The 24,183-nt window shown below is 47.5% G+C and overlaps 1 protein-coding gene across 1 annotated transcript in view; it reads left to right on the top strand.

The window, feature by feature from the left end:
- The first annotated feature begins 8,564 nt into the window (after window positions 1–8,564).
- LOC119400431 (uncharacterized) overlaps window positions 8,565–24,183 on the top strand; it is a 30,360-nt gene continuing 14,741 nt past the window's right edge. Inside the window, exons 1-9 of the mRNA XM_037667460.2 lie at window positions 8,565–8,792; window positions 11,195–11,361; window positions 14,304–14,417; window positions 16,411–16,668; window positions 16,896–16,980; window positions 17,175–17,333; window positions 18,348–18,748; window positions 19,444–19,534; window positions 22,400–22,532. Coding sequence (XP_037523388.1) covers window positions 8,661–8,792; window positions 11,195–11,361; window positions 14,304–14,417; window positions 16,411–16,668; window positions 16,896–16,980; window positions 17,175–17,333; window positions 18,348–18,748; window positions 19,444–19,534; window positions 22,400–22,532 — 1,540 coding nt within the window. The 5' untranslated portion in view covers window positions 8,565–8,660. The remainder of the gene's footprint in view (window positions 8,793–11,194; window positions 11,362–14,303; window positions 14,418–16,410; window positions 16,669–16,895; window positions 16,981–17,174; window positions 17,334–18,347; window positions 18,749–19,443; window positions 19,535–22,399; window positions 22,533–24,183) is intronic.

Raw genomic sequence — 24,183 nt, 5'->3', positions numbered from 1 at the left:
GAACTGAACAAGCTCCTGGCGGATCTATCTTCAAAGGACACCAAGAGGCAAGAACCATCTATCTCCAGCTCATCTGCAGGAACGGCTCTGCACCAGGATTTTACGGGCTTCCAAAGATCCATAAGCCCACCATCCCGCTCCGTCCGATCGTGGATTTTACATCTTCAGCTCCACTCCGTGCGCTGTCCCAATATCTCCACCGGACTCTGGCGCCGCTCGTGGGAAAAACACCAACCCACATACGCAACGCCAGCCACTTCGTGGAGCGCATGAAGGAAGTGACCGTGAGCAGTGATGAGTGCCTCGTCTCGTTCGACGTCGTGTCCCTGTTCGCCAGCGTGCCCATAACACTAGCGGTGTCTTGCGCACGGGCAGCTTCGAATGACGACGAACAACTCCTGAGTGAAAGAACCTGCCTGAGCACCGATGAGCTGTGCCGCCTACTGGAGTACTGCCTCAAGGGAACATACTTTAGTGTCAACGGGGACTTCTACAGACAGGCCAACGGGACCGCGATGGGAGGAGCCGTCTCCGTTACAGCTGCGAACCTCGCAATGGAGCACGTAGAAGAGGCCGCACTGCGTTCCTTTATTGAAAGGCCGAAAGTATTTGTGAGGTATGTGGACGACTGCTTCTGCATCATAAAGAGGACAGCGGTAGACAGCTTCCTCGAACATCTTAACTCCGTCGACCAAGCAATCCAGTTTACGGTGGAAAGAGAACAAGACGGAGCGCTACCGTTCCTCGATGTTTTAATACGCCTCTTTTTCTCTTTCTTCTCTTCTTTTCTCCCACCCCCCCTACCCCTACAAGGCGCTTAGCCGTGCTCCCTCAAGGGTTGCAGAAATTAGCGTCTTTTTCCTTTTCCTCTAGAACCACTATATAGGGGTTACCTTGTAACGAACAGATCCGCGCGTGCGAAACTGTCCCGTCTTTGGATCACACCGCGCACTAGAGGAGTGTAGTTACTCGCTACTAGGTGCTACGCAGCAGCCCTAACAGTCAGAGCTGTGACCCCTATCCCGCGGTTCGCGTAAGTTGCGACCGCGGCGGGTTTCAGGCCAGTGGGGGCAGAGACAAGTCTTTCAACTGAAGGTGTTTATTCACCTCAGATGTCAATTGCAACAATAGAGTAGCAAGCACATCAAGTTAACACCTCAGAGGCGGAGTGTTCCGCACTACTGGGGGAAACAACTGTTAAAGATAGCAAGCACACGTCGAGGGAATGATAAAGGCTCATCTCACCTCGCGTGGCTGCTTTTGCACTCCGGTCCGGGGCGGTAGTTCGCACTCCATGGCCGGAGCGCTGCAGGGGTTGATGGCGGCGGTGGTGCTCACGGCTTGGGTCCGATGTGGTCAGTCACACCTCCCAAGACCGAAGACACGGGGCCCCTCAAGGAAGCGGCGCGCATTCCTCGGGGTCTGGAGAGGAGTCTCTCCAGAAAAGGGCAAGGAGGGAAAACGGGGCATCTCGACTTCGGCCAGGGAGCAGGACGCGAAGGGCTGCGGGAGCGGCACGTGCCCTCTCCCACGTAACCCCCCTCGCCACTGCGCGTACAAACGTAGCGCGAAGCCGAGGTGCCGCCGCGTTGAAGACAACGGGTTGCGTGTGCAACCCCACATCCCCCCCTCCTTAATTGAACCCTTTAGCCACAAAAGAGGACCGCCATCACCGGGGCTTTCTAAGAGGGGGGGCTAGCGACTCCACCAGCAACACGGCGACGTCCGTGTCGATGAGGGAGCCGCACGGAGACGCAGATCACAGCACCGTTATCGTTGAGTGATGGCACTGGGGAGACATGACAGCTGATGGGGGCGCGGCAGGAAACCAGGCAGCTCGGACCGTGCACGCTTTTGCTTGCCTCTGGCGTCGATCGCTGGCTCGGACTTCGCGGGCTCGTTCTTTTGAAAGGGGGGGGGGGGGCACCCGGCTTTGGGCTCGATTCTGGTGGCCGTCCCGATGTTAGATGTTCGCTTGTGGAGGAATGGTTCTTTCTTTTTCTTTTTGAAGATTTCTCCGTGTCGCGCGCCTCCGCTGCTATGGGACTATCGGCACGCAAAGCAGCAAAGAAGGCGCCGACCCATCCTCAACGGCTCGCCACTTGTTGCTCAGCAGGGGTCAGCTCTGCTCCTGCGGCCTCGTCCTCTCTCTTCCTCTTTTCTTCTAAGGCGTTTGGAGTCGAAATTCTCCCGACGCTTGCGGCTGGCCGGCTGCAACCCCCGTTCTGCGCAGCGGGATACCACGCTCGTACCGCGGGTGCACTCCGTAGTTCGGTCGCCGGGTCTGCAGCTCTTCGCCGGGCTGTGCGGTGGTTCCGCGAGTTCTTCTGCACCGAGGCCATTCGGGACCGGAAGCTGTTTTGCTGTTTTTCTTTCGCCTTGACTCTAGCTGCTGCTGTGGGCTTTTGGTGTCGCCGCTCTCTGCTGTAAGACGCTTGCGTTGACGGCTTGATGAAGTGCCAGGCTATGGGGCGTCTGCTGGCGAAAACGGTCGTTTCGGCTTGATGATGATGAAAAAACATTTATTATAAAAGAAAAAAAGAGAGTTTGGGGGCCGAAGCATGACCCCGCTACATGGTCGGCGTCCCTAGTCCGGGACACCGCATGACGAGGCCCCGTCTCGCGCCCGTCGCACCAGAGCCCGTTGCGACTCCAGTGAGGAGCAGTTGAGGAGGGCAGTCTCCCATGCCTCTCGTGAAGGGGTAGGGGAAGGGGGCAAGTCGGGATTTTTAGTACATGCCCACACCATGTGGAAGATATCGCAGGTCTCCCCACAGTGTGGGCACCGCCCATCCGTGTTTGGATCGTAGTGCTTTAATATTGCAGGGCAGAGTAGAGTACCTGTCTGCAGGCGCCTTAGAGTTCGCTCATCCGCCTTACTCAGCCCCTTTGCAGGAGCCGGGAAAAGGCGGTGAGTGTCGCGATAATATGAGAGAATTTCTTTGAACCGCAGAAGCGGTGTATTGGCCTCTGAGTCATAAGAGCCAGAGTGAGGAGCCCGGTGGGTAAGCGCTCGGGCGGCCGCGTCAGCGGCCTCATTACCTCGTAAGCCCTGATGGCCAGGAGCCCATATAATGCGTTTCGGGGTCGGATCAATGGCTTGGCTGTTGTTGAAATGCTGCCGATGGGTGATCTGCGACTCGAACAATAGGTTAGCCCCTCTCTTACTCTCCGAAAAAGCAAGCGCGTGCTCGCTCTCGAAGGCTGCATGCTAGATATCAGAGGAGCGTCCCATCCGATACCGCGCGCAATAAAGCCCCTACGAACCGGACAGAGTTAGTTCTGCCGAGATCGCAAGTTGTAACGTCGCACTGAGCTCGTATGTCGAGCCGTGCCTTCGGATGCCACTGCCTGCGGGCGCGGGGAAGCGTTTCCCTCGGGCCACTCGTTCCCTCTGTCATAGCAGGGTTTGAGATCACAGACATGCACCGGTCAGCCGATCGGTCTTAGCGTTAAGTCCGTCAGCTTGTACACGAGAGAAGAGGCAGTCTCTCCTACCCGGTACGATCCTATCCACTGCGGTGCCAGAGAAGCTGAGAGCTTCTTGCTGGCATCGCTTAGGACATGATTGCGCTTCAACACCAGATCGCCCACTTTTTACTGACGTCCTGATGAGAGCGGTCATACTGCGCTTTCTGCTCCGCACGAACAGTGCTCAGGTTTCGTCGTGCTTTGCACAAAGCCTTCGTCACCTTCGCGCGCAGCCCAGCTGCATAATCAGCGCGTGCTGACGAAGCAACCAGTGCCATGCTGCATTCCTGTAGAGTATGTTCTACGGCATTAGGCAGCTCCCTTCAAAGATTGAGGGTGGTGGGGGTAAAGCCATTCGAGCGTGTTCACAGTAGCCCTGAGAGCAATTGTGCGTCCCCGCAATTTCAACGAGCATGTGCTTGATGTTGCGGTTCCCACGTTCAATGAGATTTGCCTGGGCACATTACGTGGTCGTTCTCCTGCGCTTAATGCCGAAGGCTACGCAGGAGTGCACGACGATTTCGTCAGATAATCAGGACGAATTGTCCGTTATAAACTGCTTTGGATATTCGAATCACGTGAACACCTCGACGAGCTTATGCACGAGTGTGCGTGCCAACGTGCGGGAAATCGCCGCTTTGAAGGACTCGTGTGCATCCTTCTCCGTGGGGATTTATCTTAGCAAGGAGTGGTCCGTTCTCAGCGGGCAGGAATCGAAAGTAGGAGGAAACGCGCTCGCAGCGTTACTAGCTGCTTCAGAGCGCCGCGCACTAACAGCAATACCAGCTGCATCAACGTGCGCCGCGGCCGCGCCGCCGGGCTCCCGGAGCCCATCAAAGACTTACAAAAGTATTTACAATAGAGATCCTGCCACTGTGCCTCTGACAACTCCCTTCGGCTAAGCAAGCTTTCCACTAAACTGACGCAGTCGTAGTGGTTAGCGTTCTCGTCCTGCGAAGGTGGGTCGTCCGCCCTTCGTTTCGGACCGTCGCCGTCGAGCATTGTAGCAGTTACTATATGCTCTCAGGCTGAGTTTCAAATTATCAGAATGAGTAGTAATGTTACCCCTCCTGATAACATTGAGCGTCGTAGCAGTTACGTCGCCCTCAGGCTCGGCGTCGGGCAAGGTGAGTGGAGTCAGAGCTGTGACCCCTATCCCGCGGTTCGCGTAAGTTGCGACCGCGGCGGGTTTCAGGCCAGTGGGGGCAGAGACAAGTCTTTCAACTGAAGGTGTTTATTCACCTCAGATGTCAATTGCAACAATAGAGTAGCAAGCACATCAAGTTAACACCTCAGAGGCGGAGTGTTCCGCACTACTGGGGGAAACAACTGTTAAAGATAGCAAGCACACGTCGAGGGAATGATAAAGGCTCATCTCACCTCGCGTGGCTGCTTTTGCACTCCGGTCCGGGGCGGTAGTTCGCACTCCATGGCCGGAGCGCTGCAGGGGTTGATGGCGGCGGTGGTGCTCACGGCTTGGGTCCGATGTGGTCAGTCACACCTCCCAAGACCGAAGACACGGGGCCCCCCAAGGAAGCGGCGCGCATTCCTCGGGGTCTGGAGAGGAGTCTCTCCAGAAAAGGGCAAGGAGGGAAAACGGGGCATCTCGACTTCGGCCAGGGAGCAGGACGCGAAGGGCTGCGGGAGCGGCACGTGCCCTCTCCCACGTAACCCCCCTCGCCACTGCGCGTACAAACGTAGCGCGAAGCCGAGGTGCCGCCGCGTTGAAGACAACGGGTTGCGTGTGCAACCCCACAACTACAACAACAGTACGACGACAAGGCGAACGCATGACCTTCTCGGTGTACAGAAAACCAACGCACACCGGCAGGTATTTGCATTTCACCTCGAGTCACCCCACTGCCCACAAAGCTTCCGTGGTGTCCGCACTCTTTTCACGAGCAAGAGCCATCTGCACATCAGAAGGAGAGAGAAAGAGAAAAGAAGAGAGGGTCGTGGCCGAGTTAAGAAAGAACGGATACACGACAGCTTTCATCCGCCGTGTGGCACGCCGCATGCCGAGAGATCAGCTTCCCCACCGCGGAGACGCATCTGCGAACGACACACGTGACCCTCCTCCCACGCTGGCCACCCCACCGGATACAATGGTATCGAAGAAACCAGCCCAACGAGTCGTCATCCCGTATGTTCCGGGAACTAGCGAACAGCTCGCCAGGGTTCTCGGAAAAGCTGGGGTCACGGTGGTTCACAAGCCGGCCTCAACGCTCGCTCGCTTACTACCGCGGCCGAAAGATCGACCATCCCGGGAGCAACACCAGGGCGTGGTCTACAAAGTGTCATGTGCTGACTGTCCAGCGAGCTACATAGGCGAGAGTAAGTGCTTCCCGGAAAGACTGCGCCAACACAAAAACGACGTCAGAAAGATGGAAATACAACGCAGTGCCCTTGCAGAGCATTGCGAGAAGCACGACCACAAAATTGACTTCGAGGGCGCTTCCATCATAGAAACGGAAAGGAATCTGGGAAGGAGGCTCTTACTCGAGTCGTGGCACATCCAGAACACACCTGCGAATGTGAACCGGTCCCTCGGAACAATGCCTCCGATCTACGTGCACGGCCTCTCGCCGTCGGCGCCCTGTGACGGTTGCCTCGACCGCTATGCCGTGCGCCTCTCATCGGCGGGGCCTTCGCCGCCTCGTCACCGACGTGTACCGTGCCTCTAGCTGCATCGTGGTCCCGTCCCTCGAACTCCTGTGACCATCTCCATCTGTCCTGTCTTCTCTTCTCTTCGACGCCCCTGTCTCTGTCCGATCACTTCTCTTTTTCTTCGACTTTCCTTTTATTCCCTCCTTACCCTCCCCCAAAAGGCGCTGAGCCGTGCTCCCGTGAGGGTTGCAGAAAATAGTGCCTTATTCCTTTCCTTCAACCACAACCACCACATTCACCCCTGAAGAAGAGACCAAGCCGGTCTCGAAACGTCGGGTTTCCTCCAAGAATTTGTGGCTGGAGGTATTTCAACTTCTTCCACCCAGCCAGACAGACTTCTGTCGAAATGTTTACATTTAGGTCAAACTGTGTCTTTCTCTACATGCCACAACTGTTGTCAAACATCTAGCGTGAAGGCGAGACGAATCAACTTGCGGCCGGCGGCGTACAGCGAGCGACTTACGAGCATGGTGAAACAGCTGTGCCTGAAGGTGCCAAAAGTCATACAGAAGTCCCCTGCTACGGTGTTCTTAATTATATATCTTGGTATTCTGTCGTTGATCCCCGAATTTTTGTATTTTTTCTGCTGATACCACCGCGAGCTGCATGTTTTAATTGAGCTGGTTTTTTTCCTCCCGGGTGCTCATTTTAAAACAGAAAACGCGTTCAGAAATATATTTATACATGCTGAGTGCTAGAAGTAAAAGCGTGAAAGCAAAGGGACCGTTGCGGAAGAAAGCTTAAACACCGAGACTTCCCACACACAACCCCAGCGATAGCAGCGTTCGCATCGCCTCTCAAGCACAGCTGCGCTTCTGGCGGCGGCCGCTGGCTCCATATGAAACTGACGCGGCAGTTTCGTCGGTTTCGTGACCATAAGAAGCATTGAATGACTCTGCTAGTAGGCTGCTTCATTCTTCCGCAGCTGTCGCTACGATTAAAGCAGCCTACAACTGCGCAAACAACAATAATGGAGGGAGAAACTCGCCGGTGCGGCAAAGCAGCGCTGAACAAGGTCTAAGCGCTCGTGTGTGTCAAGCCTCTTCTCTGTCTTCGTCCTTTGCGCTTTCAACCTGTGTCATGCCAAACCAACAAGCCCAAACAGCTACCCTAGCTGTTCACCAATATGGCCGACTCGCTCCGAGCAGTGACGTCAAGTGACGTAGGTGCAAGCCATGTATACATGCTAGTGATGCAGAACTATCGGTAAATTGACTATCGATAGTATCGATAGTTTCTTTGAAACTATCGATAGTGTAAACAAACTATCGATAGTACTACTATCGATAAACTATCGATAGTCGACTCGGTAGTACCATTGGTAATATTAGTAACGATATTACTGCCACGCGTGTTTATTGCTTTGTTTTGATGTATTCGGGTTTCACCCACAGACTGTTAGCTGCGTTTGACGCAGACCGCACCGCAATGTTTGGGAAGTTTCGCGATTGTTTGACATTTTAAGGTTACGCGCCGGACGCGAATATTCAAGTTTATTCGAAAGCTTGCGCGAGCAATAGCGATAACACTGGAAGGTTTGATGACTGATGTATAAAAGATGAAGCCTTCCACCGATTGTCAGATTACTCGACGGCCGGCGACTGTTCTCGCCGCAATCAGTGCGCAGCCTGTATCGCTTGTATTCCGAGTTTTGATTCTGTGGGCACAACTTCGACCAAAAGAAGAGCTTCGTATTTCCCAGTCTTGCTGTAGCATTCTTCACCGTCACAGCCACGTGACAAACTATCCATAGTGGTGCCAATAACGAGGCTGTTGCTGGCTGGCCATATTGCCAAAATATTTGCGATAGCCTACTATCAGCTTCGCTTAATTTATGAGGAAATTTTTATCGAGAGAAATTATTTGCGCAGTGAAAATGGCGGCATATGTCCATCAATAAATTAATATTTAAAAGCAACCAGTTACATCTTACAATTAACAAACTTAGCTCTTGATATTTTTTTTTATTTTGCAATCATCAAACACAATATAAAACTGAAGCCTCGCAGTTCCACCCCATTTAACGGCTTATTTCCGCTACAGCTTAATAGTTTGACTTTATGACCATGTTTCAGCGAAGCACTCTGGTGAAGAACGCAAGCATGTCGACTTTCTTGCCCTTCAGCCTGCTCCTCCGGCTTCACTATGTACCACATGCGCGGGGAACCAGATTTATTCTGCAATGAGCTCGCGCTGTTGATTTTAAACTATCGATAGTACTTACTATCGATAGCACGATCGATAGTATCTTTTACCATCGATAGTTCGATAGATAGTTCTGCATCACTAATACATGCAGGTACACGAGAAATACGAATACGGTCCCGTAATATGAAATACAGCCGACGTCGCATAAGATACGTCGCGACTCCCATGTTTTTTCTAACAGCACCGTTTGACCACCAACTTTTCGCTACTTCCGGTCACTTTCCCGCGCCGGCCGCCCGTGTATGAATGTGCTGATCTTGTGTGCTGATGAGTGACTCGCGTAGTGCTTCCACTGCGTTGTTTCTTTCGCCAAAATGGGCGACGTCTTCTGCCTCGTCATATTACAAAACGGCAATCGGCGAAAGCTGAAGCTGGCGACGGGTACCTACACCGAGTTCCTGGAGAAACTGACGGCAATCGTGGATGTCGATCGCGAAAACACGCTGGTAGATTTTCCTCGCACCCTCTGCATGTTCCGACTGCTGTGACTTGTGGATAGCCGGAAGTGAACAAAGAGCTTACAGCAAAACGAATGCAGCATGTATGCGGCCGTATTGACCCTCATATACCAGCACTATTTGTAAACCACTTGAGCACTTCATCCACACTCAAGTCGTCAACTGTCATGAAGACCGTAGCATTATTTTCAAGCATCAGCACGGTTTTCGCAAGGGCTACTCACGCGACACGCAGTTTGCCGGATTTATTAACGACATACACGCACTAATAGACGGGTTTCAAGTTCATGCAATATTTTTAGATTTTTCAAAGGCATCCAAAGTTATGCGCATATTACGCATTTTACTCCCTGATTCGGTGCTTTCTAACGATCTGACGCGCTGCATGCCGAGGTGTCACTGAAGTAAGAATCGAGTTTATGGCTTTGAGACAGTAAAGAAAAAAAACAAATGCGTAGCTTGCATCAAACGCGCAATGCTAAAGAGAGAGCGGAGCTGATGGGCACCTATGTAGTCCTGGGTTTTGCTGTTTTGTTAAGTTTTGCTAATTTTCTTTCTTCCTCATTTTCTTTCTTCTCTTTTTTTTCTATTTGTGCCTCTCTTTTTTCTATCTTTCTTCCTCTTTCATCCCTTTCTTTCCCTCCTCCTCACCATCACATCTCTCCTACTCACGCTCACATCCATTTGCCACCCCCTTGCTACACTACTATAAAAGACTATGCTATGCTCTGCTGGCATGCCTGGATAGCCGAGGGTTTAGGACACTTACCTTCGGATCAGTGTACGTGGGTTCGAATCCCGCCTCGTGAAGAACTTTTTTCTCTGCAAAAATTTCTTTTTCCTCTTTTATTTCTTTCTGTCCCTCCCTGTTTCTCTCTCTCTGTACTCTGTCTCTCAACCATCAGGGTTACTACAGGCCATGCCGGAGAAATTGTCGCATGCGTTCTGGGAACGAAGCACAAGATGAAGAAAAGGACGAAGAGAGTGCGTGCCGGTTCATGATGATGATAGTTTTAGGTCACAACCTTTTACGCCGAGCTAGAACCACTTCGCTCTTAAAAATGCGTGCCACAGGGAACTTCAAACACATTCTTTGATTCTAAAAAGACGGGGCGTGCAACCATGGACACAAGAAAGAAGCCAGGACACCACAAACGCCGACTAACAACTGAAGAGACGCACAACAGTGGAAAAGAAAGAGGGCACGAAAACTTATCTGCGCATGCCCGTGCAATAGGTGAACCTATCACTCCGGCACGCGTGGAGGTCTACGTGGAAGATAACTGTTAAGGCATTTCATTTCATCTTTATGCAAGTTAATCGATGGTTGGGTCACACATGCGCTACATCTATTCTCGATATGCCATGCCTCAATCATCAGGCACGTTTCTTCGTTCCTATGTCGCTACAACACTGCGCATTCATCGAATTTTGGCGTGCACTTACATTCTTGACAATGTAAAGATAGATTAGAAGGTAAGCCTCCTGTTAGTGATCTCTTATGTTCCAATAATCTCTGACAGCGGCCCGTCTGTCCTACGTAGAAGCGGCCGCAGCTAAAAGGGACCTTATACACCACACTCGTACGGCAATCAGTGAATTTGTTGGTGTGTTTTGTAAAAACAAATATTTGTCCACTTCTTGTCTTTTACTTGCTCATTCTTCCTCTGCACAGCGGCACAAATCTTACCTAGCTTATTGGCAGCTGTGAAAACAACATTAACGCCGTATCTACTTCCCACTTTCTTTAGTCTGTGAGATACGCGATGAATGTACGGTACACCTACGACACATTTCTTCCTATCGCTTTCTGCAACCATGCTCGGACTTAACATAATGGACTTCTTTAAACATTCAGCGATAGTGGCCACTGCATCACGAGGATAACCTACATCTAAAGGAAGCATAACCTGTGCGTTAAAGCTATCACTCATTTTGTGCTCACACGACTTGGTGAGGGCCGACATAAGGCAAGACATGCCGATACCGTTTTTTACAACCTTCGAGTGCTTCGACGAAAAATTTAACGGCGGTTTTAAAGATCTAGGAGAATACTGCCAGCACACACAGTTCTCCTGAAACGTTAAGGAAATGTCTAGAAATTGCATTCCATTATTCTGAGATACCTCTTTAGTAAAGTCCTGCCCTCCTCCATTTAATTCGAATTTTTCGCTCACTGAGGTTACCACAGTTCTTTCTAGTCCTTGTGTGGTTTGCGCAACGTTACATTTTCCAGTATGCTACACCAACTTGCCCACATCAAGCTCCTTCTGATCAGACAGTGCACTGATTAAAATGCATAATGCCTTGTTATGTGACTGCTATGTATCCCACCCGTAAAACTTCCTTTTTTCTTTAAGAAACAAAATGCAATCTCGTGTCCCAAACAGATTCAGATGTTTGACACCGACCTGGACGACTTCGTCGACCTTGTGCCTGAAGACGAAATTCCAAACAAAGCAAAGCTACGCGTTGTCTCAAGGAGTGTTTCAGTTCTATGCAATGCAGCAGTGGCTACTGGTGGTCAGAAAGTTGCGCCCTCTTGTCCACAAAATCCGTAAGTGTTGTTCAATATCTGCGATTTAATCGAACATCTCGTTCTGTCGTAGTGTCTCCATCATCATCGTCATTCTTTGCCTATTTTCATGACCACTGCAAGACGAAAGCCTCTCCAAATAATCTCCAATGTACCCTATCCTGCACGAGCTGATTCTCATTCAGAGATGGAACTTACCTTTGGATAGTTCAGATTTGTGACAAAAAGATAAAATGTCCAACACAGCGTTTCATGTAAGGGCCACTGTCTTATTTCCAACCAAGGACATTGAGGTACACTTCATGCAGGGAATTAAATACAAAATAGCTTTATGTTAGAGGGGTGCACTAGCATGTTTGACAAGACGTTGGACGTGTTGATCTGTGTCACTGCTGTTAATCAATGTACTTTAATAATAATATCGGGTTTAACGTCCCAAAACCACGATATGATTATGACAGACGCCGTAGTGGAGGGCTCCGGAAATTTCGACCACCTGGGGTTCTTTAACGTGCACCTAAATCTAAGTACACGGGCCTCAAACATTTTTGCCTCCATCGAAAATGCAGCCGCGGTGGCCGGGATTCGATCCCGCGACCTTCGGGTAATCAATGTGCTTTCTGCCATCAGAATGTCCCCAGCTCGTGCAAAAATATTTTTGTTCATTTTCTGTTGCAACATGGCGTCATAAGAGATCGGTATGAGCAATTTATTCATAATTGTAACAGACCCTTTTCATAATTGTAAAGGTAGCTTTCCCTCAGTGCAGTTCGCCCAATTAATGGCAGCTAGTCGCTTACTGCAAACAGTGTGTTCGAGAGCAGTTTTCTTGCGCTTTGACGCTGAAAATGTAGACTGAGATCTCTCTGTATAAACATGCATATTAGACAAGCCCCAGCACCTGGAACTAGGACCTCGTCTCCGCTTGAAGGGGGCACGACAGGGGGCATAGGCGTGCGCAGGGTTCCCCATTAGGGGGGGCAAAGGTTCGTTGCAGCGCCCCCCCACCCTACTAAGTCAATGTATGGGGCAGACTTTGCGCGACCCCCCCCCCCCCTGTTGACTAGAAGGGTCATTGTACCAGGCAGATTTTGCGCCCCCCTCTTAGGTGATTAGGGGGGGGCGGCCGCCCCCCCTGTGCGCATGCCTATGACAGGGGGCACCATTAGTTGGGTGAATATGTAGCACAGGGAAGTGCACTTGTGGATTTTGAAAAGGGTCTGTTATGAGGGCTGGCCTGATTAGGCTTAAAGGGACCCACAACTGGCCAGAATGTGTGAATAGATCCTGGTGGAAATGAAAAGATTGTGAATTATAGTGGCAAATTCAAGCATCATTTTCGTGATCGTAGTAGGATTTATGTGTTTAAATCGGCAGTCGCAATAAAGTGGTATTTGCGCAGCCTCGCAGAAGAGCCTTAAAGCTAGATTATGGAGTCGTTCACTTTAGTCTACATATATGTATAGTCAGTGCTTTCATGCACACCATCATTAGTGCTCAAAATTAGAGTATGTGTATTATTATCACCCACACCCGCTTGATTCTGTGCTGCTTACGTGGTGAAAAAAGTTGCGTGCTGACAAGCAGCGCTGCCTTTGCGGCGACTAGTGGAACATGCTGAGCCGCGGCACATGCGTGCGGAGTGCACGCATGCGCAGCGAACTACCATGCTAAAACACGAAGTGCTCTTGCGCTTACCTCCCACTGTTTGCAACATGCATGTATATAACTCCATAATTGCCAAAGATAGAAAAATTTGATTATGAAAGTCTGACGACATTTTCCACGTCATCATTCCGTGATTAGACATTCTGACCGTTAAGCTTTCCGTTGCGCTAAAGAAAATGGGTACCAAGAAAATTGGTTGTTGGTCCCTTTAAACATTCAAGCTACAGGATTAAAGTTTTTTTCTGACAGTGTTTAGAATGTGTTTTCAGTGATGTGTACAAATGTGGAGGCTGCAATTCATGACTGCGGGTAATGCAGACGCGTGCACTGTCTGCATTGTCATATTGTGTTTGTGTGAGCACACACATGCAACCAATGCAAGTGGAGGGTTAGGAGGTCTCCAGATAGCTTCTCACCGTCCGCGATCGGTGAAGGGCATCCAGTTTGTCGGCAAAATCGATGAAACAAATGGACACCTTGCTCACTCGGCTCTGCCGTAGCTAGGGCAGCATTACGGCTTCTGCTGCTGACACAAGTGATATGCGCAGCACATGCACTACACTTTCTATCTCATAAGCTGGTTGCAGCAGGGTGGATGCTATGAGGTGCAGGCAAACCATATGCCCGAGCAGTGAAGCATATTTCTAAATGTATTTGGAAATATTAGTCGAAATCAGGAATAAGAAATCGGAATGGGCAGGGCATATAGTGAAAAGGCAAGGTAACCGCTGGACTGTAACAGAGCTTGTAAATTTTGAACATGTGCGCTGCAAGTACTTTACTGTCTTGATTGCTTGACCTTGAATAGATTTTTGTGTGTGTTCCGCCAAATCACTGTTAGTCATGTTAGTCATGTCATTCGTACGCTAACTTTTATGCTCCATTGCGCAGTCAAGCTGCGTTTGTAAGTTTATCTGGCATGCATCACTGCAAAGCCTGTGCTGAGATACATTTTTTTATTTCGATCTATGTCCTACATGTTGCGCTTTATCAAACACAAGAGTTGTGACGTTTTACTAATATTTTCACTAAATCTTCAGAGGCTCTGGAAGAGCCTGTATGCTGTAATTCTTGCTTGCTGTTAGCTGTTGGTGAGATAAATTAATATGTCAGTCTTATAATCCAAGTTTTGCCTTAACGTGGAAAGAATTGCAGTAGCGCTGTCTAAGCTATTTCTGCAGAGCAGTTGAATATCAAATGTAATGTGTAAAAGCTGCAGTTTATCAATCTGCAGTTTATATCGCAGAGCAGGGCTTTTGTTTATGGACCAGGAAAATTTCTTTTGACATCTGCAGTTGTGCAATCCAGCCGGCATCAATCCACAAACAAGGGGAAGTTTCGTTGCAAGCATGTGAAGCTGGAATTCTAGAGGTCGGCAGCGATGCGATAGAGACATCACAACCAGTGCTGTGAGCTGACCATACATCAAAATTTCACTCTTTCTCTACAGTTACAAGCGATTTTGCAGCAAGAGTTAATGTAACTTGTGTATGTAGCAGTGCTTTTGCATGTGCAACCACACTGCTCGCCTGTATCTTTTGTTGGTTACTATATTAAATGCAGACATGAATCCATTTCCTGAAAAATATCGGTCTTTCTTTAAAGGTGTAAACGTGTATGTAGCAGCACAGTCACTTCTAAGTTGTGCCTTTGCTGGTTACCATGTAAAGGCAGGCATGGGTTTTATTCTTAAAGCTTATAGTTAAAGGACCGGAAGTGCAGCATTTGCAAAATAAGTGTCTTTTCATTTTCTGTTTTTCACTTGGGGAGTGATGTGATTGGCTGAAGCTATTTCAGAGCAGCCAAAAACGTGTTTTGGAGCAGGAAAAAAGGGCTTTGTAGCAGCTGTAAGTGCATCTTATTGCAGGGAAAAAGGCTTTAAGAGCAGCTAGAGGGTCATTTTCAAGTGGAAAAATTGAATGTGTGAAAACTAAATCAGCTAAATAAGGTGGAACTCGGCAGCATTACGTAACATTCCATGCACATGCAGCTCAGACCACTTTCAACATAACCGCTTATAGGGCAGGACCAAATGCGTTCTTTTTTTTATTCCTGTTTATCCTACCATAGAACTCCATGTATACACATGCAGCTTATTGCGCAGCCCCCAAGATGAAAGACCAGTTGTAACGCGGTTCAGAGATGCGAGGTAGCGAGCACACTTCTCAACAGAGGTGCGCCGGCCGAAGAGTGGGGGCGACGAAGGAGGAGTGGGGGCTGAGTGAACTGGGGAGGATCGAAGCTGGAAGAAAAGGAAGGAAAAGGCTGCGCCGCGTTCATGCAGGCACGCCGCGTGAGGAAGGGTTGTCTAGTCGCCGGAGAAGCCGCTCCTCTGGCCGTTTGTAGTGCGTTCTGTGTGCACGCTTCGCACCGAATGGGCGCCTGCATCAAGTGCACAGTACCGCTTTCTGGCTTTTCATTTTTTTTTTCAAGAGAACAGTTACGTCATCGTAGAGTGCAGATATTGCGCATGCGACCTCAATTCCTCCATCAGTGTAAGTGGTGTTCTGCAAATGTAAAGGCTTTGTGATGCGGGCTTTCGCCTTTGCCACCAGCAGGTGGACTTTAAAAAATGATGTTTTCGTTATAGCGCAGATATTCGCTCCTCCGGCACTTATATTATAAGTGGTCTATGCTATAATAGACATGTAGTCCGACCAGCACTGCACAAGCACACACATTTTCCTTGATCTACGCATGGTTACAGCCACTGTAGCGTGATGTGTGCCTGTGGGGATAGAAGGATAGATGTCGTGTGTCGACTCTGTTTCGTTTTCAAAATATGAAAACACCATGTTTGGTGCAGCTTTGGCGCAAAATAGCGAAAATGTAGCAGGATACAGCAGGATTTGTCTTCTGGAGCAGTTTGGCGCAATTGGTGCAGCCATCACACCACTGCTCGGCCTTCATATTGTACACAGAAAATTTTTATTCTGATTGCTGAAACCGTATTATGGGTAGACAGTGGGATATAAGCCCATATTTATAGAGCAAGTTAAACTCATGCTATTGAATGCCGCTCATGGGTGCAAGGGGTTGTGGGAGAACAAGTTCTCTTGTCCATTTGTTTCTTGTGTCTGTGCGTTGTATGCTTGCCTTTACAAGCAACCACATGCTACTTCAATTGTGTTTGGTTGGTGCATGTGGACAAGAATAAATGTTGTGCTAAAATTGAGAGCACACAAGCTATCAATAGGGCTGAATATCTCGGCAGTGAAAGTTTTTCCAGTGTCCTTTTTACAAAGAAGTTCAAAAGTTTAGCTGTACAAAATGCACAGGCAGTGTTTGTCCGTAGTCCAAGAGCAACATTCAGCTCGAGCACGCTGCCTTTCATGATTGTAGAGTTCTGTGTGTGTGTTCTTTTTGTGGATCATTGTCTTGCGTGCCCGTCGTGTTATGCAGGATCCTGACACAAATTGAAGACGCACCGTCTGCACTTCTGTCCTACAAGCAAGTGAGCGGCAGTGATGAGATGCAAGTTGATAACACTGCCATAAGCCACACGTCAATGCACGACAGCGATGACTCTGTCAACTTCGTGCTGCCTCCATCCTTCGGCATCTGGTGCGACACTTTTTTGCGGAGCAAGCGGCCAGTCACTGCAAAAGTCAAGACGCACATCATCTCTGTTCTCTGCAAGGCTTGCTACAGGATGACTCCGTGAGTGTGTTAGCCTTGCACCATTCTTCTGCAGGTTCCGCATTATCAGGTGTTATCAGGGAAAAAAATTGGCTTTTGACTTTGGCATAGGTATTTTTGCCTTGCATGTAACGTTCTGTGACTAGGTTCAGCTAGAGGGGCTTATCATATTAATAGATCAAGTAGGCTTTGCTCAAAGGATTATTGCTGTTGTGCATTGCATAGTGATTTTTAAATCTTTTTTGCAGATATCCAACACCAAGGTTGTACAACCAGGTACTTGACTCACTGGTGGCAAAGTACCCACACGTGATGGAAGGAAAGTACAACAGGGTAAGGTGATATCTTCATACAGTAATATCAGACAGCACAACCTTACAACATCCTCGCACCTTTGAAAACTGCAATTTTTGCCTATTTTACCAAATTTTTTGAAGTGCTGAGAACAATACCAAATGGCCAGTTATATGAAGGTTGTGTCTATCTGAAGCACCAGTGTCTTGTTTGCTTGCATCTCACTGTCACAGCGCCGCTGGTTGATCGCCCTGAGGAGCTGGTTCAAAAGTGAACGCGAGAACCTCACAGTGGCTTCAGCTGCTGTGGTCGAAGCGCAGGAAACGTCTGGAATCGACCTGTTGCAGGCCGATGCCGACGACGAGCACACCTACGCTCACGCACAGCATGCGGTGAGTACACAAAGCAGTGAGGGCACCAGCAAAAACTAACAGTGTTGCAGCTAGAGTTACGGGGAGTAGAAAAGTAACCCTGTTACAGTTATGTAAGCTTTTGCCAAACTGATTTCCCACTTTCAATGAATTACCTTTTTTCCAGTTTCCGCTGACTATGTCAATGGATTCTTTCTTTTGTTGCTGGAAGAACAGTAGTCAAAAGTGCTGCAAATGCAATAAATGTATATTATCTTGATTTAGATTTGTGCCAAAGATAACCCCTTTCTAGGATCAGTTTACGTATCAGTGTTATTGTTATTTTTTAATATAAAGTCATTATTTTCCATATCTCTTTTAGTAACCCTAAAGTTCCCATCACTGTGTAGAAAGCACCAGTATTACTGTTACATGTTGCTTAAATAAAAAGTAACAAGTGGCAGTTAAAAGTTACTTCACGAAGAAGTAACTGGTTCCCGCTAATAATGCATTATTAGTGACTATAGCCTGATACAGCTTTAGAAGTCCGCGGCATTCCCTCCTCAAAGGTGGATGCATGTGAGCCTGCACCAATGGGTGCGCATTCCAGACTGACGTCATGAGCCAGACAGCCGGTGACTGCCCTCAGAGAACATTGTCTAGTGCATAAGTGGGACTACAGTAGACCCTCGTTAAACGAAACCTGAAGGGACCAGGAAAATGTCTTCCATTTAACAGGAGTTCCGTTTACTGAGAGATGAACAGGGGTGCAGAATCCAAGTACAAAACCAATTAGATTTCCATTAAAGGAGCAGTTTTGTTTAAGAGATTTCCGTTTACTGAGAGTCTTCTGTATTTGTTTAGTCGTGGAGGCGATTGGCTGCTGCGCTTTGGTCATCTGGTTAAGGCCTCTCCGACCTCTTAAGTTGTATCTGACTGGTTACTCTCCAAGACTGGTACAAAGCCACAGGCTTAAAGCGATAGCATCCACTTTACCAGTTCATGCAGGCTTCAGCATGTATGTTGAATTTATGTCATTTTTTTGTTTTTTCGCAGCTTGCCAACAAGAAGACGCCATCGAGTTCATCGGCCAATTCGTGTGGCTCCGAGGACAAGTCAATCCAGGAGGAGCATCTCAGTGAGTTCATGAACACGTCTGCTCACGCCGCTGAGGCCAATATAGCCGGTGATTCAGAAGCCACGCCTTTGGACTCCGTGGTGGCGTGCCCTGTGTCAGACCCGACGGAATGTCTGGAGATGAGCGAACACTTTGAGGACGATGAGGAATTGATTGATTGCCCGGACCGTTCCGACGCCGCGCTGGAGGATGTCACCGTGTCCAGCCTGCTCGGAATGTGCACTGATGAAAAAGCGTCGGAGGCACTGATGGCACAGCTAGAGAGTCGGGCTTCTCTGGACGATAGTGAAAGCTGTGATGAACCAACGGAGGAAGTCAGGTACCGTTCAAAAAAAGTCATCGCCACTGCATATGTTAAGCACAGGAGGAGAGTGTTCACTACTTTATGAAGTTTCAGAGGTTTTAGTCCCACCAATAGGTATACGCTGCCATCACCAGACCGACAAGCACGCGACGTTGTTACTTTACCTAATCGATCGCGTCTCGCGAGTGTCTTCGCCTAAGAGCATACATCTTGCACCATTATTGAGGGGCACCCTTTTCCAGCTTCTGTTGCCAGAAAACATTGCTCCGCTTTGGTGACCGCTCTCCATCATGCAGCGTGTGATTTGAAAAATGCGTTCACAAAAAGCACGAGCAAGCCAACTTATGACCACTGGCACCAGCAGAAGCTTCAGTTTATGGCCTTGTATTGCCCTGAGGTAGCAGTGAAACTTTGTTAAGTTGGATTCTCAGATAAAGGCACATCGCTACATTGATTAAAAATGGTGTTTCATAGATGTGAAGGTATAAAAACTTAGCTAGCTTACTATATCGAGAATTTTGTTATATTGAAGTTCCTTATATAAATATTTAACTATCTATAACGGATTGCCGTGAGTTAAAATTTGCATAGCCCTTCACTACAGCATTTTCCATAGTGCATTTCCCATAGTTTATGCATTGCATCAGTGCTATATAAAATTCCACATTGTTGTCAGCTACTTTGTTGGTGCGTTTGTTTATTTCATGCAGGCACTCAAAAAGCGAACAAATCAAAGGAGCCATGGGTGGTGTGTTTCAGAAAAATCCACGCGTGTCAAATGGCAAAAGAAAAGCAGGAAAGGTAACAAGTCTTTTTGTTATAGTTGACTCATGATTAACAGAAGAGTTGTGTCAACCTTTGGAATAAATCCAAGATCAAGAAGGGAGCCGACAGATGGATACACGGAGTGGGATAGGTTTCAAACAGGAGAAAGTGCCTCAGACAAGCGCCACCGCTGGACATGACGTCAACAATAACCCTTTAAAACTAACACGCCAAGGATGACAAGGCGCCTTTGACAAAGATAGGTCCACCTATTGAAACGTCGGCCAGCCTGTTCTGAGGCACTTTCTCCTGTTTGAAACCTATCCCACTCCTTGGAATAAATCTGTATTTCCGTGTGAACTTTCGATGACCCTTTACATCCAGAATTATTATAACTGCGGAGCAGTGTCAGGGACCGAACTCTCCTTGTCTCATATCTCGCGTTGGCATCACGTCCGACACACATAAGCAAGCAGGCTGCACGGTTGGAACGCGAGCACGCTTGCCCATGAATACCAGTGTCAGCGTAGAGCAAATTCTGCTGTCCATGCCACCGAAATGCCATCATCAGGAGTCAGTCACAGATCTACGGAAGAAAGAAGCGGAGGTGAAACGCTGGCGCCGGGTGCTAGACGCACCATGCTTGGAGCAGCAAACAGTAGAAAGGATCAAAAGGTAACATAGCGCTAGCAGAAACGGATGTGGAAGATGTCTCTGCTAGCGCTGTGTTACCTTTTGATGCATTTAACCAGCTAGCCTAAAAAGCGACGTTGACAGTAGAAATGAGACTATAGAACAGAAAAGGATATAAAGTATCACATAATCACTTCAAAAGAACAGAAAAGAGCAGATAAACACAAGGGAGACACAGGCGAATCAGTGCTCCGCAGTTTGTACAGCTTTCATTCTGGGTGGAACTGGCTTTTATTTTTTTTAAAGGACTTTCCAAATCAACTGACTTTTTTTATTCTCTCTAAAAGTGCCGCACTAAATAGAAACAAAAGTGTACACTCAAAAGAATATTCTTTAGTAAACATAAAGAAAAAATTCAGCAAAGTATTAAAGTTGGCTTTCCTGCGAGGCTTCTTGTCACTTTTACTTGCCGTATTGTAGGGGAAAATGGCATTGTGGTGTCGTAGCACTATCTGCGCGTGATAAAAGAAAGCTAAACATGATTAGCTTCATGGTATAAAATTTCCGTGAAATCTATGGAATAAACCTATGCAATATTTAGGGATGCTGGCTATTTTATTCGCAAAATTTTATGTCCGCAAAAGTACTGCTTTTTTTAGCTGTTAAGAGAGTGTCCTCATTTATAGGACCGTACGCGAAAGTCGTAAGATTGGCTACCCTGTTAAGGTATTTTCCAGCCAAAACACCCTAGTTACCAGGCTCCTTTATTACTCCAAGCACAGTATATTGATGAAAAGCCTGGGGGTGTGTAAATACAGCTGTCCTCCACATCTATTGTTTCTATTTAACCGTTTGTGCCGACAACTGACAGTGGTTGTTGTTTTTGTTTTACGTCTATTGCTGTCGGGAGGAACGAGGGTAGACAGTATTTGAACTGCAGTCCTAACACACTGCCTGGCTGGCTGCATCTACAATTTGCTGCGGAAGTTTCCATGCAACATTCCACGGCGCCTACCTGCCACGCTGGTCTGGTGGTTATGGTGCTCGACTGCTAATCCAAAGTTCGCGGGGTCAAATCCTGGCCGCAGCAGCTGCATTTTGATGGAGGCGAAATGCTAGAGGCCCATGTACTTAGATTTAGGTCCATGTTAAAGAACCCAAGTGGTCTAAATTCCTGGAGCCCCCCACTACAGTGCCCCTCTTAACCATATCAGGGTTTCTGGATGTAAAACCCCAACAGTTATTGTTATTATTTCAGTTCTGTGGCACCTATATATAGACAAGGACACTTCAAAGAGGCAGGGCCGTAGTGCTTTGCTAAAAAGCGTCGCCTTCATAAGCAATTTTCAGCTGCTTGTTGCTCACAGCCCTTTGTCGACGGTTTGTTTAGATCGCGGCTGCGTGCATTGTGTCTCGTGGCACTTTCATACTGTTGATACCATAATTCAAGGAATTGTGTTATGAAATCTGACACTTGCTCTTGTGGCTTCTGGGTAGATTCTTCATGATTAAGTATGTCACGTAGTTTTGTATGTCCCTAATCATGTCATGGACTGCAGTGGTGTATTGACTTGTAACTAGCATAGTTCTTTGATTGTTTCAAAAATTGTAACTACCAGAGAGCTGGAAGGCATTTCATCCCTCTCTGATGCAACGGTTTCAAAGTGCTGAACTACTGAGGACAGTCTGAATCGCACTTCTCAATGCATGGCTGGGACGCTGGTGCCATCCACAGCTGTTAAATCGTGTTAGCTATAAGCTTCCTTCATGCTTGAATTATGGTACAAGGACTTACCATTAATAAGAACTAACATGCACTAATGCCAAGAAAAGTATTGGGGATGTTATTTGTAGTAATTATGATATATATGCGAAGAAAGTAAAGCGGACGAAAAGATAACTTGCCGCCGGCAGGGATTGAACCTGCAACCTTCGAATAACGCATCCGATGCCCTGCCAATTGAGCTACAGTGGCGGTCACACCCTGTCCACTTCTTCGGGTATATTTGTGCATTTAAACCTGGGAGTGTTATTCAGCGCCGATCGTAGCCATGGCGGCGAGTGTGGAACACTCTTTTTCTGTCTGCTGGTGTCACATAGCATGCGGTATGACCATGCTTGACATAATTACAGAATCGGTCCCTGCACATTTTTGCGAAAAACGGCGGCTCTAGACAAGTGTGATTCGGACTGTACGTAGTGACAGCGCTGCATAGTGCATACATAGGGCTATTCTTACCCTTTTATTTAATGCTGTTTTGAATACAGATCGTTTTGAAGGACTGCGTGGAGCTGGAAGAAGAAACTTCTGAAGGAAACGTGAATGGGCTCCCCCTTAATGACAAAGTTGTAATTGGCACTGAAGGGGTTCCAGCAGCTTCACCTACCACTGCTCTTCCAGGTGCCCATCTTTATTGTCTTCCTTGTCGGTGGTTTTTGAGACATGGAGTGTACTGATTTAGCCTTAAAGTACTTCCAGAAAGCTAAAAATATCTCTTAAGTGCGTGGATTCATTTGTAGTAGTTGATAAGTGATTTTAACTTGGGATGGCAGGCAGCATAGTCCATATTGGACATATCAAACTTGAAGGGCGTCGTGAAATGGTACCTGCCGTCATATTCTACACTGACTTCCAGCTTTTCAAGCATCGTGCAGATAAAGCTAGATTAGAGTATGATTTTATTATGCAGTGAATATCACCTGCAGGCATCAACAGAGAAAGTAAGTTTTCAGTAAAATGATTAGTTATACAGCTATTGTAGTGATGGGCAGCAAGAATGCGGCACGTTGTGCATGAATACGAGGAGGCTATGGCTTTTACCTTCATTTTGTAGGTTTTTTTTTCTTTCTTTAATGCACACATTTTAAAATTGTTCTGTACCAACGGGCTTGCGCTTGCAGTGCCTATTTTGTTGCTGAAAAGTAGTATTTCTCCATTTTGTTTCTCTTTTGCTGGAACAACCACTGTAACCTGTTTACTACACGCTTTAAGCCCTATGAGATGCTGTGTACACGATTGTGTACACCCCTTGTGTTTGCTATTTGTATTGACTAGGGGCTAAAAAAGAGTAAGATACATTGATCTTTGGATGAATTGAACCTCCTGCATAATAAATTTGTCTTCATTTAACTTCACTTTACACTGTACTGTTGCGTATGATCACTTTGCTGAAGGCACTACCATGTTCGACGAGTCATTTGACGTGCCACTTCCCGTGAGCCATGTCAAAAGTTTGATTTTTCTTGCTCAAAATGGACATTACCGAAAACGAATTTCAACCATATTTCTAGCCTCAGATTTCTTTCTATTTATGCAAAAACATAGCATGAATGAATTTGGAATAAATAGATATTTAATTACAATTTAGGATTAATTACTACCACACATGAAATAATGTAATGCGACATTATTTTTGTTGCCATAGAATATTGAGCGCCTTGAAATGTATCACTTTGAGGCATTTACAGACGGTTCTTCATAGATGGTGTCTGAAAAGGTTAGTGTGGACTCCCACACAAAAGCTTACTGCAAATAACTTTGGTGGAATTCCACCAAGTGGCAGAAGTGTTATGAAAGGGATAATTGCCATCCACCAGTTTGCAGCACGAAGTCACAAGGAAATTCATACAGATTTCGCAGAAAGGAAAGCTTCTTAATTCAAGAAAAAACGATATTTTCAACTGTAACATTCTAACATTGATCATGGAGCTTTCATATGTGATGTGAGCATTTAGTGTATATCAGGGGTAGATTGCTGGAGTTGCAAATGAGCCTGTGTTCCATTGCATGAAAGGATTCATGAAAGGATTCCAGGTAAAGCCTTGGCGTTTTTTTTTTTCGTCTACAATTACCTTCGCACTATCACAGTCAGTGCCATGGCCCATAGACACTGTGTTTTCAGCCAGCACATTTGATGCCATGCACTTGCTTTGGCATCATAGTTTTGCTTGGCAACACATGCTGAGCAAAAAAAAAAAAAAAAACATGCTGATTTAACATGCAGTATTCACAGGCCATGGCATCGATGTCCTCTTGTGTTCACAACATGAAA

Source organism: Rhipicephalus sanguineus, chromosome 7 (genome assembly GCF_013339695.2).
Source record: "Rhipicephalus sanguineus isolate Rsan-2018 chromosome 7, BIME_Rsan_1.4, whole genome shotgun sequence".
NCBI classification, from domain to species: domain Eukaryota; kingdom Metazoa; phylum Arthropoda; class Arachnida; order Ixodida; family Ixodidae; genus Rhipicephalus; species Rhipicephalus sanguineus.
The sequence above is the reverse complement of the archived record's forward strand: the minus strand, read 5'-3'. Positions and strand labels throughout refer to the sequence as shown.